Source organism: Pelophylax lessonae, assembly GCF_965119305.1.
Source record: "Pelophylax lessonae genome assembly, chromosome: 5".
In the NCBI taxonomy this organism is placed as follows: domain Eukaryota; kingdom Metazoa; phylum Chordata; class Amphibia; order Anura; family Ranidae; genus Pelophylax; species Pelophylax lessonae.
The window spans coordinates 441,336,446-441,352,187 of NC_138772.1; the positions used below are offsets into that span (position 1 = coordinate 441,336,446).

A 15,742-nucleotide genomic window follows, 5' to 3' on the forward strand; every position below is an offset into this window, starting at 1 on the left:
ACATATTAATAGCATAGTATGCATGTTTTTTTTTTTAATCATATGTCAAAATATCATTTAAAGGCAGAAACCATACTCCCCCAAAGTAAATGGGGTCCACTGATATAAATCTAGTATCATTTCTAGCCTCAGCATTATCCAACTAGGTTTTGAACAAGCTTCCTCCTCATCTCAGTAGCCTACAGTCACATCTTTATATCCTAATTCAGGAGCGGATATCCAGACTGCAAAACTTGAAGACGCCGGACTTATTTTGGCAGACACATTACGGAAATTTCTTTTTGATCTGAATGTGGATGATGGCTTGGCTGCGGTGGGATACAGTACAGAAGATATTCCCGCGTTAGTGAAAGGAACTTTGCCTCAGGTAAGACTTTCAGTGATACCGATGGAAGATATGAAAAGTACAATTTTGGCCCACACTTTACAGACTCACAAAGCTTAAAGTGGATTTCCACTTTTGCAGCCAATTTGGAAGAATGACTGTTTTATATTTGTTACATGTCCCCATTAACATAACAACTTTTTTTTTATTGAAAGGTTTTATATATTTTTAACATAGATACGTACAAGCAAACAAAACAGTTGGTATTTTACTACAAAAGGCCACAAATTACAAAGTTGTTACAGCTGTTCTAACAACATGCACCGAACTATTTGCATACCTAAATTAGTATAACAGTAAGAGCCGGTTCACACTGAGGCAACACGACTTCGGGGGGCAACCTGTGAAGTCGCGTGCACCGCGACTTCGGCGTGACTTGCAGGGACTTCACATAATGGAAGTCTATGCAAGTCGCTCTGAGGTCACCCCAAAGTAGTACGGGACCCTTTTTCTAAGTCGGAGCGACTTGTGTTGCTCCTATTAGAACGGGTCCTGTACTACTCAATGGACCGCGACCGACCGCGACTTGTCAGGCTGACAAGTCGCCTGACAAGTAGCGGCAGTGTGAATGGGCTCTAAGAAGAATCATTAAAATATGTTAACTTACGTCTGTGTCCACCGGTTATGAATAATATATACAACGTCTATGTAAAATGGGGTAGTCTTACTGCTAGTAGCAAGATATACAGCGAGAAGCAGTAAATGTAGTCCTGTAACAATGCCACTAAACTGTTCTAAAATAAAACCAAACATGCAGCAATCAGCATAGTTTTTAGCCTGGCATCTCTATATATTTCATAGTTCGGATTTTGTCTACCTACACGTGCCTGAAACACTATTATAGGCCTAAGGAGCTAGTACAATAAGAATGTTTGTGAATGTGTGTGGTGATCTTAAGGCTTCAACAAAATGGCAGCCATCTGCACACCGACACCAACTCCCTGTTGCATGACTATGACTAAAGTGAGTAAAAGATAGCTTCAGCTCCTGTTCTACACCTGTAGGGGACTTCTCAGACATGTTTCGCTTTTTTTGGGGCTGAATCATAGAGTCCTCTACGATTAAACCCTGAAAAGAGCCTGAGGAGTCCTACAAGTGAACAACTGGAGCTGAAGGTATCTTTTACTCCTTTTATTTACTTTCATTTAACAGGGGGGTCGATGTCTGTGTGTAGATGGCTGCCATTTGATTGACCTTTACTCAGAGCCTGACAAGCCGATCCTGTCTGTCTTCACCAGTCTATTCAGATGCTGATCTGACTAATACAGCTTTAAGTGGGGTACACACTAGTAGAAAATCTGCCGAAAATTCCCGTCCGAGGTAAAATCGTACGATTTTCGGCTAGTGCGTACACAACTTTCAGCAGCCGATGCCGACATTTTCAACGAAAAAAAACGGAGGGACAAACACCAAAATTTTTATCGTCCGTCCCCAGACGACCAATTTTCGTTTAATGTGTATGCAGTACATCTGTGAAAAATCGGATACGAAACACCGCGCATGATCTGAAGTTGCTGACGACCCGGAAGTCTAGGAACAAATGTCCCAAAAAAAAAAAAAAATCGGACGAGAAATTTTGTGAACATTATGCACTGTCAACTAAAAACGGTTATGACCACTGAGCATGAGCGAGAAAAATCGGAGGATATTTCGTCCGATTTTCGTCAAGTGTCTATGAGCCTTTAGAGGGGGCACTATTTTCATTGTTCTGGGAACTTAAGGGTTGAGGATGTCAAGGCTTGGGTGGCACATTGTACGGTAATGCAGTAATGAAAAACTCTGTACCAAAGAAACAGCTAGAATGTTAAGAAATATTTTTTTTAATTACTTTTAGGTATGCTGTGTGAATGGGAGCACAGAAAAAACATAAAGTGGGGTTTTCTCAAATGCGATTGCAAAGATGGAAATAAACTTTTTTTTTTTTTTTTTTTTTGGAGCTCTTGGTTGTTTTGTCTTTTGCCACATAAAATTTGCAGCATGTGCTTCTGTTATAATTCATTGACTGTTTAGGCCTGATGCATGCTGGGATTTTATCCCCAGTGCATTAGATCCCAGCTACTAGGTGCTGGTGGAAGGCACAGATGCACCTTTCAGCCATGCCGCCAGAAGGCTGTAAAACGCAGAGAGAAGCTGAAAGCTGCTGCGACTGGATGGTGTGCCGAGTAATACGAACATTTAGGACAGTATGCCCGAAACTCAAACTGCATGCATTTCATGCATTCCTCCCTGGGCATATACTGCCCTAAACGTTAGTACCACTTGGTGCACCATCCAGCAGAAGCAGCTTTTAGCTTCTCATAGACTTTACAGTTGTGTGAATGCAGGTGCCTGTCCCTGAACATATTTTGGTGCAGGCAAAATGCTGCTAAAACACTGGAATCTCCTGCACCAGGGCAAAACGCTAAGTGTACATATGAGGCCCTAAAGCGGCACTGTACTTACCTTGGTTCCAGTGATGCAACATTGACCTCCCTGCTGGCTTTTGATATCTTTGAGCGGCCAGCTTCCAGGTATCGAATGCTGACCACTTTCATTGGCTGGGCTGGGATGACATCACTCCCACACATGCACAGGAGTTCTATTAGCTTCGGCATTGCCAAATTTCTACAGTGAGCTGCGCGTCCACAGGGGCCAGAGATGTATAGTAACTAAGTAGAACTACTTCACTACTGTACTTAAGTACCGAAAGGAGGTATCTGTACTTTCCTGGAGTAGAATTTTTTTCTCCTACTTCCACTTTTACTTCACTACATTTTTTCAATGATTTGAATACTTCTACTCCAATATTTTTCTTTTGTGCTGCATAGTTACTCATTACAATTATAAAAATTACCACTGCCAGAACAGTAGATGGCAGGTTTCATGAAGCTCAAAACATGTGTATTATCGGCGCATACGAAAATAAATGCTACTGTATGTATAAATAAAAGCTGCATTTGAAATAATAAAAAACAATATGATGTTCAAACTTTTGACTTCTTTCTTTAATAACTACATAACACAGTACTTGTACTTTTACTTTCAGTGCTTGAGTAGCAACATTTTTAAAAAAAACTACTTGCAATACTTAAGTACAAAAAATGTTGAATACTTTAGTACTTTTACTCAAGTCACTTTTTGATCGAGCACTTCCACTTCTACTCAAGTCACTTTTTGGTCGAGCACTTGTACTTTTACTCAAGTATGGGTTTCGAGTACTTTATACAACTCTGACAGGGGCAGACAGGCAGGCAGGTAATTTTAATGCAGAAGTTTGTGCATGCCTCTTCTGCATTAAACTCCTGCCTGTTCACCCATTTTTATTTATTACCTAAAGTTCCACTTTAAGGACAGGAAATGTTAAAGTGATGGTGACTGATTCATTACTGCTCTGCAAAAACATACAGTGGGTACGGAAAGTATTCAGACCCCCTTAAATTTTTCACTCTTTGTTATATTGCAGCCATTTGCTAAAATCATTTAGGTTCATTCTTCTTCCTCATGAATGTACAGATAGCACCCCATACTGACAGAAAAACACAGAATTGTTGACATTGTTGCAGATTTATTAAAAAAGAAAAACTGAAATATCACATGGTCCTAAGTATTCAGACCCTTTGCTGTGACACTCATATATTTAACTCAGGTGCTTTCCATTTCTTCTGATCATCCTTGAGATGGTTCTACACCTTCATTTGAGTCCAGCTGTGTTTGATTATACTGATTGGACTTGATTAGGAAAGCCACACACCTGTCTATATAAGACCTTCCAGATCACAATGCATGTCAGAGCAAATGAGAATCATGAGGTCAAAGGAACTGCCTGAAGAGCTCAGAGACAGAATTGTGGCAAAGCACAGATCTGGCCAAGGTTACAAAAAGATTTCTGCTGCACTTAAGGTTCCTAAGAGCACAGTGGCCTCCATAATCCTCAAATGGAAGACGTTTTGGACGACCAGAACCCTTCCTAGAGCTGGCCGTCCGGCCAAACTGAGCTATCGGGGGAGAAGAGCTTTGGTGAGAGAGGTAAAGAAGAACCCAAAGATCACTGTGGCTGAGCTCCAGAGATGCAGTCAGGAGATGGGAGAAAGTTGTAGAAAGTCAACCATCACTGCAGCCCTCCACCAGTCGGGGCTTTATGGCAGAGTGGCCCGACGGAAGCCTCTCCTCAGTGTAAGACACATGAAAGCCCGCATGGAGTTTTCTAAAAAACACCTGAAGGTCTCCAAGATGGTGAGAAATAAGATTCTCTGGTCTGATGAGACCAAAATATAACTTTTTGGCCTTAATTCTAAGCGGTATGTGTGGAGAAAACCAGGCACTGCTCATCACCTGTCCAATACAGTCCCAACAGTGAAGCATGGTGGTGGCAGCATCATGCTGTGGGGGTGTTTTTCAGCTGCAGGGACAGGACGACTGGTTGCAATCGAGGGAAAGATGAATGCGGCCAAGTACAGGGATATCCTGGACAAAAACCTTCTCCAGAGTGCTCTGGACCTCAGACTGGGCCGAAGGTTTACCTTCCAACAAGACAATGACCCTAAGCACACAGCTAAAATAACAAAGGAGTGGCTTCACAACAACTCCGTGACTGTTCTTGAATGGCCCAGCCAGAGCCCTGACTTAAACCCAATTGAGCATCTCTGGAGAGACCTAAAAATGGCTGTCCACCAACGTTTACCATACAACCTGACAGAACTGGAGAGGATCTGCAAGGAGGAATGGCAGAGGATCCCCAAATCCAGGTGTGAAAGACTTGTTGCATCTTTCCCAAAAAGACTCCTGGCTGTATTAGATCAAAAGGGGGCTTCTACTAAATACTGAGTAAAGGGTCTGAATACTTAGGACCATGTGATATTTCAGTCTTTCTTTTTTAATTAATCTGCAACAATGTCAACAATTCTGTGTTTTTCTGTCAGTATGGGGTGCTATGTGTACATTCATGAGGAAGAAGAATGAACCTAAATGATTTTAGCAAATGGCTGCAATATAACAAAGAGTGAAAAATGTAAGGGGGTCTGAATACTTTCCGTACCCACTGTATCTGGTGCACATAACACGTCAGAGTCTTTGTTTCATTGGAAAGATTAAACTTAATTTGTTGCAATTAAAAACAGATTCTTTTTTGATGAATCAGACCAGTAATTTTTTAGTAAGGCTTTAGGAAAATTTTGCAGAAGCCAAAGAGCAGCATGCAGGTTGCACTAATACCCAGCTCCATTCAGTAAGAATCCTTCTTTCACTGATGTCAGTTCAGTAAGCTGATTGCTCTGGGATGCTGCAGCTTGACAGATAATATTGTTCTCTTCACCACTTTATTGAAAAGGTATTAAAGGGCTTGTCCACCACAGGCAAGAAGTAGATTCCTGATCCAAGAGCTAAATTTTTAAAGAGATTCTTTACCCTCAAAATAAAACACTGAAACTTTCATAATTATATATTTTATTTATGAGTGCCCTTTTGTTTTTCACATAAAGCTTTACTCAAAAAGAAATGATCTGTTGATCTTGCAGTTCTATAGGCTATCCTCCTCCTTGGATGCAACAATATGCAGGCTCATAGAGCCTCTGCCTCATTGCCACCACAGGCCATATGGTCCCTGTTTAGCTAGATATGTAAGCTGTGCATTACTTTGCACAATTTACATCCTAAGTCACGTGATTGTTGGTCTTACTATCACCACAGCACAGCCTGGGTTGGGGGTGGAGCTACGCCATAGCGCACATGTCGCTTTAGCTAGAACACACCTTTTCTTCCAGGCTATTTAGAGTGAAGTGTGCTGTCAGTCAAGAAGCAGACCCTTCTAGGGGTAGAGCACATGCCTGACTGACAGCGCACTCCGCTCTGAACAGCCTGGAAGAGAGAGCGTGTAATAGCTAATGCAAAATCCCAAGACGTGACATGCTGGGGCTTATTTCTGCCCCTGACCTAGGCAGTGGTGACAGTAAGATCTGCAATCATGTGACCAGGAACAGGCCATCAAAATGTAGGCACAAAACAACACAATGTTTACCATACTTGTAATATATCTATGGTTGTTCATTTGCCCTACCTATACAAGGGGGGCTTATTTTTGGGTTTAACTATTAATTATTGTTCAATCATTGAGATGCTGGCCAGAGGTAAAGGGGAGATCTCACCTGTGTTGCAGTGGTGTCAATTACTGGTCTTCAAATATAGAAGAAGATCCAATAAAAGCAAACATCATTTTAAAAAAATGAACACATAATGTGAATCAAAATGCTCCCTTCACAAACCTCTTCTCAGCTGTAATACATTGTCTTTGTGCTTCAAAGTCCCCATTGGTCTAGGATGCCCACCAAAACTCTGGCATCAACATTGTTCCATTGCATTTATTAGGCACCAAACTTTTTTGTGGCACTTTACATACTGTACATTCACTTTATTATCTGCCATTACAATACCACAAAGCTGCATTCAGGAAAATACACCTATATGCAAATGCCAGTACCGGTGTGTGCAAGCACATACAGCGTATTTTGTAATTCATTCCTGTGGGCAGCATTACAAAGCAGCTGGGGCTCCCGAACACAAATAAAAGGAGTATTTTATGCTGTACGCCCATACGCCTAAAAATGCCTGTGTGTGCATGAGCCCTAAAGGTTTATCAAGCTGCAGCCGTAACATGAACTGAGATATATAGGTGGTGGTACTTCATATCCATAGGATGGTGCTTGATTTAACTTTATTAAGCTGATTTGTTTTTATGGCCGTGTTATGTGAATAATAAAGTATTTGATATAGCCCCTTTCCTTTTTAAAGCTCTTTTAATTTTATTTTAAATATAGGTTCTTTTGCAGTTTCATAAGTGTTTTTTTTTTTTTTTGTTCTCGTGTTGATTTACTTACCTAGGGACTCCAGAGATAGGTAGGGAGTGTTGCAGTCTACCTGATTTGTTTTGTGCTATTAAACCGGGAATTAGTCGAATGACCTTACTTGCTATCACAGGTGTGCATTACAGAAATAGTTGACTGTGTATGCATTTCAACTCTTTATTTAGCCATTGTCGGGAGTCCTCATTCGAATGCACAGACCCTCTTATCTTTTACAGATAACGAAGCTGCTATTTTCGCCTCTGTTTGATCTGCACATGTGATCAGTTAGGACACCAGCTATTTCATGGCTTGAAAGTTCAGTTGACAGAGCAAGCAACTGTGACAGTTATCTTTCACAGCATGCCTTAAATGTAACTGTTTTGGCAAACAGGTAATTCAATGGCTTTAATAATCATAATAGAAAAAGTGCTGAAAGGCTGCCATAGTCCTTATCATGCAGTAGAGCAGGGGACTGCTAAGTGACTAGCTGAACTATATACATTATAATACACATCAGTTTTGTTGGGTGGCCTGAGTACAAAAGCAGAGTAATAAACAACCATTCTTTCCAAGATTAACTAGTAGTAATCGATAATGTGTAAAAGTTAGACTTCTTAATTCAGCCAGAGAAACGTGCAGACATCAGCAGGAGGGCTATGGTAGAACCAGCAAATGCTTTGTGATTAACTAGTGTTTCTTTGGAAAGGAAACAGCTGTCTTTATGCTTGTCTGCTGTTCTAATTGGATACCCAGCGATTTGCATGTTCTAAAATACTGACAAGCTTTACAGCACATCTGTTCCAAGTACTTGCCGTCTAATTGCCCGCCTGTAGCACTAGCCACAGGTCATTATGTATATGTGGTGAGACGCAGATGTATGCAGCTGTAAGACTGTAAGCTTTTCTTCCTTGGAATATCTTTTAGAGATATCACAAAGTTCTTCAAGTAGATGGCTTAAAGCAAATCTAAACCCCAAAACAACAAATCAATATATTGCAGCTTACAGATATTTGTATGTGGTGATGACTGCATTACTTTTTTGAATTTTTTCCATTATTTTCACCTAGGTTCTTGCCAGAAATACACCTCCCGTACTAGGGTGACAACGCTTGCTCACTGCACTGTATGTATGGAGGAGCAGCGTTGTCACCCAAGGACTAGAAGATTGTAAGGGTTTCATGACAACCCCATCTGTTCATCCCTAAAACGTAGGGGGAGGTGTACTACTAGTAATAGAGGAAAACAAAACTGTGCTATAGTGTACAGTTCAAAGCAGCAACGCAAAAGTGAGATATACACCAATAAACAATATAAAAAATAAAAAATAAGTTGCGCTATGTGCAAAATATAAAAGTGATAATAACATAGGTTAAAAATGTAGTGACATAAACTAATTCATGACATTTGTAAAACAACATGATTAATAACATTTAAAAAAAGCATATTAATGTGAATACCTGTGTAAGTCCAATAAAATACTTGAAACAGAAACATGTATATCTCCAACCATGTGATCAACATATGGATATCCCCTGTGAGAAAAATATTCCACCAATTGTGATATCCACCACCAAGACAGAATAACCTGCTTACCAGAAATCTAGACCTCAGTGGGTCCACAGCACATAGGCTTAAACCCCAACTGAAGCCTCTATCTTCGAAGGAGTATATAAATGGTAGGACTCTCCTACCTCCAACCATAAATACAGCTTGGCAGCCTTTTAAAGAGTGACGATCCCTATAAAACTTAACAAGAGATTCGCCATATTGTAAAATCCTGGGGTGGTTTATTATCAAAATATAAAATAATGCACTTACAACAACGTAGTAATCAAGAGCATAAATTCAAGCCAGCTGGCTAAAGCAGCATCGCCCGTCCTTCCGGGACCTCACAGACCGCGGGGACATCAGCACATCATTGAACCCAGTTTCGGCACAGATGACGTCGTTCTAGGGTATCGGCCGCATCCTGACTCACCGCAATAAATACCAAACATCTAAAGCGACCACACTTCAGTCTGAGCTCCAAGCAGTCACTTTACTAATCAACCATATTGGACAAGAGAAAAATTGCCCTCTCTCCCAATCTATCACCTCTAGCCCAATATACTAAAATCTGATAGGAAATTTAGATAAGGTACCAACCGGTAATGTTATCCATTAGTTAGGATTTGCAATATTAATCCTGGATACATACAACTAGGGAATCAAGAGCTCAATGTCAAAATAACTAATAGGAGGATATACTAAATCAAATGTTAAATAAAACATATACCCCATATCTATTAATGGCACTATATAGAAATAACAATATGTGCCCTACAAAAGATACCGGAAGTACGGTGTAAACTAGGTATAAAGACAAATATGCCATGCCATCTAGTGGCCAATTAGCGAATAACACAAACCCGTTTTTAATAGCTGTAAAAAATAAAATCAAAACTATCAATAGGGTTAGAATAAAAATATATAAACAATATAAACTCATAATTAAATAAAATTATAATACATGCCCAATATGGAAAGATCTTCGATTTTAAAGAAAACTCAGGTCCACGACCCCACCATAGAACAAACATAGTCTAAACAGTCCAATGGTGAAGCGTTCCAAATTTGAGGACTCTCCTGGGACTCAGACCAAGTACACAAAAACCCATCCGTTCTTAACCATACCATACCTACATTAACATATCAACCATTTCTAATTCAGGAGTTATCTATAAAGGCATTTACATGAATTTCATTGTTCAATCCAAAGGGAAAGTAAGTTTAACTCTTTGGATCCAGGCCATCTCAAGTGGTTTAGGAAGGTAATAACAGCAGGTTTAGTGGATAAGTCTAATTGCTTCCTGCTTCCCCACTGGAGCAAATTGGATCATGCTTTATTGGGGTTTTCTTTTTGCCTTCATTTACTACTGTCAGACAGTAATGCATTTCTTTCCATAATTATTTACCCGAATAATGCCCTGCCTGCCAGTGCAATCCTGCTAGCATATCAGTGTTGCTGCCTCTGAACAGCATGCCAAGTTTCCTTGCTTACCTTTGGTGGATACACCTAGACAAACTGCAAGAACAGTTGGAATACATTTTGTCAAACTCTTCTAGAGTTGAATCTAGATGTACGGAGACAAAGTGGCCAGACTGTCTCAGTCTTTCTGCCTCCAACCCAAATGTACCTTTGTGCAGTTATGACTGTTAATTTAGTTAATGTGACACTATGACTAGTCCAATTAAAAAAGGGCGCACCGACCTGGCGCATTATCCTCAATAATGTGGCTTTATTAATATAACATAAAAATGGCTACTTACAAAAAGAAGTTAAAAATGATCATAGCAGACTCAATAGCTTGAGTGTCAGGAATAGTCCATGTAATTGTCCATAGTCCTGTTGAGATGACGGTTGAAGCGTTTCGAGGCTTAGCCTCTTCCTCAGAGCCACTGTGTCATGACCTACTCACAAGTTTAAATGACAGGTACATGTGGGGTATGTACATGTTTAGTATTATACAAATGGTCCTCCATCATCAGCAAAGGTTTTGAGGGTTTTTATATTTATATTTATTTTTATTGTTATTTTACGTACTATGCAAATATATGCTAGGTCGGTGCGCCCTTCTTTGTTTTGTTTGTTTGCAGTACTGTCGGACTACCCCAGTCCTTTAGGGCAGCAAGACTTTAACCATCCGAGACACCATATGTGAGTCCCATGGGAAGTGTGGTCGGGGAGCTTGAATTCTAAGCGCAGGAGAAAGGTGGGAGCACCATATCATTTTGGAGCTATGACTAGTCCATTGACCAGAGTAAGAGGGAGATGGCACAAGACAGTTAGCCCAGGGAGCAGTAGACTTCAAAACTACAAGTCCCATCATGCCTCTGCCTCTGGGTGTCATGCTTGTGCCTGTCAGAGTCTTTCTATGCCTTATGGGACTTATGGGAGTTCTGCAACATCTGGAGGGCCACAGTTTGCATATCCCTGGTCTATAAGATCTCTATGCAGAAGCAGACTACCTGGCCCTACAACTAGTCATAGAAGAGATCAAAGCAGTCATTTTTTTTTTGTCCTGTCCCCATTGTCAAATATACATATAATCACTCTCCACCAACATCTTGGGTATAAATAGCTCTAAAATTTTGCACCCTCAACTTTACCCCCAACTTCCCCCCAAGAGTATGCTTTGCAAATGTTTCATTGTTTATCATGGGATTATAATTCTAAAACAGCAAATCAACATTCAAATATATTTTATTGTTCTGGATGCATTTCAACTGTGCATGTGTCTCCTGGCAGCATACAAATATATGTATTTATTTTTGTCTGACTACATTTCTGGAAAATTGTCATATTTCCTTTTTGCTCAGTATTTTCTTTAATTTGCCAAAAAACAAAACCTACCAACCTTCTAATATAACACAAAAATATGCCTCTGAAGTCACTTACATTCTTTACTCTATTTCAGGAGCGAGTGACAAAGCTATCCCCTCGATTACACTCAGAAGAGGACCTGTCAAGATTGTTTGAGGCTTCTATGAAGATTTACTAACCGCACTGAATGAATATGGATAAATATAGTTCTGGATAATACCCATTATACAAATTAAATTTATACTAGTTTTAAAGCTGTAACGGTGACTCTTAGGCTAATTGTTTGCTGGCTAAGATGTATCTGTATTGGTTGGATATGTTACCATTTAGGTTGGGCCTGGGTCAACCCTTAAATCTCTACCTTAAAGAATAATGTACCACCAAGACCCGTTCCTTCTTAGATTTAAAGAACAAATAGCATGGTGGTAACTGCTCTAATACCATACTATCAAGAATGACTGAATTATATAAAATATCATCCTAAAGGGAACCTGTCTCAACACCCTAACATTGACTAACTTAACAAGGTAAGAACAACAAGGTGCCTGCAAGTGCCTTTGCTATTAGTGAAACCCTCTTCCGTTTACATGGGAAGCCCCCAAATCCCAAACACACATTGTTACTGCACTCTCAGCTACAATTTGGAGCCCTGCCACTTCCACTACCAACCCACAATCCAGTGCATGTGTAGTTTAATTATTATTGAAGATCAATAAAAAAGCTTTTTGGGGCCTGTTTTTACTGTGTATTAAAGTTTGAGTGACATAAAAGGTTCACTTTAAAGTGACTCTTTTTCTGTAAATAAACTGTGAATTAAAGTTTTACCGTACTTGAAAACACTTTCCCACTTTTGCTATCCACACAACCAAACGCCTCCCTGATGATGAGATATCGCCAACTGAAGTCTTCTGGGAGTATCAATCTCCTGGTTCCCACAGCATTAGATGATTATTCATGCCACTCCCTATGTTACTATTTGGTCATTGCAAAATTTCGGTGGTGCATGCAGCAGACGAGGTAAGTATTTACATTGTGCAGGTACAGCCTTAATTCACACTTTATTTAAAGAGGCGGTGTCGCTTTACAGTACCCTTGCACATGAGATGATCAGTAACCATTCTGGTCTACCAGCTCAGGTGTCTATCATTGGAGTCAAGTCGAAAGAACTGATTACAATACAATAACTTACATCGTCATGGGATGTATTCTTTCTTACAAGAATTTTAGTAACTCTAGTAACCTATTCATTTTCGATATGAGACTAGCATGCAAAAAAAAAAAAGAATGATCATGCATCCGATATTCTCATCATGTGTACTAGACATTACTGGCCAGTGCAAAATTCCCCTTATTGGTGTTATGCCAACAGCCCACTGGCAGGTGATAAATAATGATTGTGTGTGTTCTTTAGTGAATTGACTTTTATAATTTCTCTTTTTTTCCCAGTATTTACCTAACATTTGATATTTTACTTTGATGAATTTACTTTTTTTGTTATCTCATGCAATAGTTCCGAAATTGAGATAGGTGACCTTCATATTGCACGCTAAAGCCTTTAGTAAATTGAACCCATTTTGTCTCTGAATGTCTATGGTTTTTAGCAAACACTGCCAGCTGATTATTCCCCAGACATAGTGAACCAGACATGTTGAAATTTTTTTTCAACATAAAATGGATCTCCACACATGGCTACTTCTGAGATTGCCTGTTCACCTTACACCATTTGTATAAATATACAAATAATAACTTTTACTCCAGGTACAACTCCCACAGTCTCTGCATTCAGCTTTCAAATTTACAATAAAACTTATCCCAAGACAGTTTTTTCCTGTAGAGCTCTCTAGTTTTAACTGTTACAGACTGTTACTTGTGTCTTCTTTTTGCCGTAATAATTATAAAAAGTAAATTTAGATATGATTTCCACTCCCACATCCAAGGCTGAGCATGACCCCAAGAGAGAATGGCTGGTGTCCTTCAAGCATATCTTTTACTCCTGTTGTTAGGCAATACGCTAAAATGGTATCATACACTTTTATGGATTCTTTGTAAGTCATCCTAAATAGTGGCTGTATGTAGTTTAAAGCGGAGTTCCGGCCTCGGGGGTCAGTTTGAGCTAAAAATACCCCCGGGACAGTCAGGGATAGTACATTCCGTAATGGATAGCATCTGAACTGTCCTGGGTCGCACTTACCTGTAAGAAGAAATACTTACCTTGAAAATTTCTTCTCCAGCGCTGCCATCTCAGGTGTGGGCAGCTGAAGCCGCAGCGTCCCTCTTCGTGTCCTCTTCCGTGACGTCGGAGTCCCACAATGCACTACACCGGCCCTGCTCGTCACTTCCGGTGCAGACGCGGCATCCCTGCACAGCTTCTGGGCATCCCCAGAAGCTGTTTAGCAGTGAATGCCGCGCCTGCACCGGAAGTGACTAGCGGGGCCGGTGCAGGTGCATTGATTACTGGGAGCGATGACATTCAGCTCCCAGGAATCATTGCAAACTGGAAGTGACGGCGCGGGCCGCGGCCACAGAGGGAGGAAGTGGAAGGAAGGTGAGTATATTTTCTTCTATAATAAGGTAAGCGACCAAAAAAAAAATCGGCACTATCCATTTCTCTTTCAGGTTGCCCTCAGCAAGCGGATGGCCCAAAATCGATTTTTTTTCCGCTTTAATTGTCAAAAAGGCAAATATGATTTTCTAATGTGAAAAAAAGATTTGATTTAACAAAAATAAAATAAATCTATGAGAAAAAAAAATGTGTGAATGTATTTGCAGTATTTTTTCTCTTCAGGCATGGCAATAGAACATTTTAATATCTATTTTAGTTATGTGTTTGTAGCTGGGCGGTGCCGGCTGTGTGCTGCACACAAGGACATTTATTTTTGGGTTAGTTAATGTTGATACTTTTATCCATTGCCATCTAATAGTTCAGAGTTCACATTATCTAGCACAGTGTTTTTCAACCTTTTTTTCAGTCAAGGCATCCTTTAAGAACTGTGCACAATCACGGGGCACACCAGTCTGAGGGCTCGTTCATACTAGAAGTCTGAGCATGCACATTTTTGGGTGTTTGCGCATGTTTCATTTTTTTTAATGAGCACAAATGTACATGCATTTGTTAGATATGTGGGGGTGTCCTTAAGAAATAATGGCATCCATGTGCAACTGCAAAAGACAGCACATTTTTGTGCAGTACAGGAAAACATGCAATTTTACATGTGTTACCTCACTGCATCTGGTGTGAAGAAGCTTTAAAATGTAGTCTGTGTGGCAGAGTTCAGTGAGCCTAGATTGCAACTCCCTCAAAAATTCCCCCTTCTAGCACAAATCCTCCACTAAACCCCCCCCCCCCCCCTAGCACAATCCCCTTCCCACAATTCTTCCTCCTAGCACAAACCCTCCTGCTCCCAAATCTCCACTTCCAGCACAAACCCCCCCTCAATCCCCTCTCCTAGCACAACCCCCCCCCCCCAAGTCCGCCCGCCTAGCACAAATCCCTCCCCCTGCTCCCAAATTCCCCCTTTCTAGCACAAGCCAGCACCCCCCCCCTCTCCCCAAATCCCTTCACCCAGCACAAATGTTGACTGTGCTCTCTCCTTACTCTCCCTCCGCCCCCACCCACAATTTCTGCTGCCTATACAGAAGCAGTGTGAGGAGAAGATAGGGGTAGTAGTTAAATCCTGCACATTGGGAGGAGAGTGCTACTTTGTATTAATTCCTGTGCACTGTGACCCTGCGAGGAGAGAGGGAGCACAGCCCACACGGCTCTCTCCTCCTCCTCCCTGCAGCTATGTGTACTATTGCCGGCAAAACCGAAATCTGTAGTGCCACCCGACATGTCCTAAACAACCAATGATGTTGCAGGTTAATAGAACACGAACGGGCGGCCCGCACAGCTTTCTGCTTTGCCGGCAATAGTACACATAGCTGTGGGAAGGAGGAGGAGGAGTGAGCTGGGTGGGCTGTGCTCTCTCTCTCCTCGCAGTGTCGCAGTGCAAGGAAGTTGACACAAAGTAGCACTCAGACTGGGATGTGGCCATGGCACCCCTAAGGACTCTCTGCACATCCCGGTTGAAAAATCCTGCTCTAGTATAGCATCGTCATGTGACTGCACTGAAGAAATGACACTTTGCTACAATGTAAAGTAATGAGTGTACAGCTTGTGTAACTGTGTAAATTTGCTGT

General features: G+C 40.8%; 1 protein-coding gene across 1 annotated transcript in view; it reads left to right on the top strand.

The window, feature by feature from the left end:
• ADHFE1 (alcohol dehydrogenase iron containing 1) overlaps window positions 1–12,456 on the top strand; it is a 64,883-nt gene extending 52,427 nt beyond the window's left edge. Inside the window, exons 13-14 of the mRNA XM_082257448.1 lie at window positions 210–367; window positions 11,658–12,456. Coding sequence (XP_082113574.1) covers window positions 210–367; window positions 11,658–11,741 — 242 coding nt within the window. The 3' untranslated portion in view covers window positions 11,742–12,456. The remainder of the gene's footprint in view (window positions 1–209; window positions 368–11,657) is intronic.
• Window positions 12,457–15,742: the final 3,286 nt, after the last annotated feature.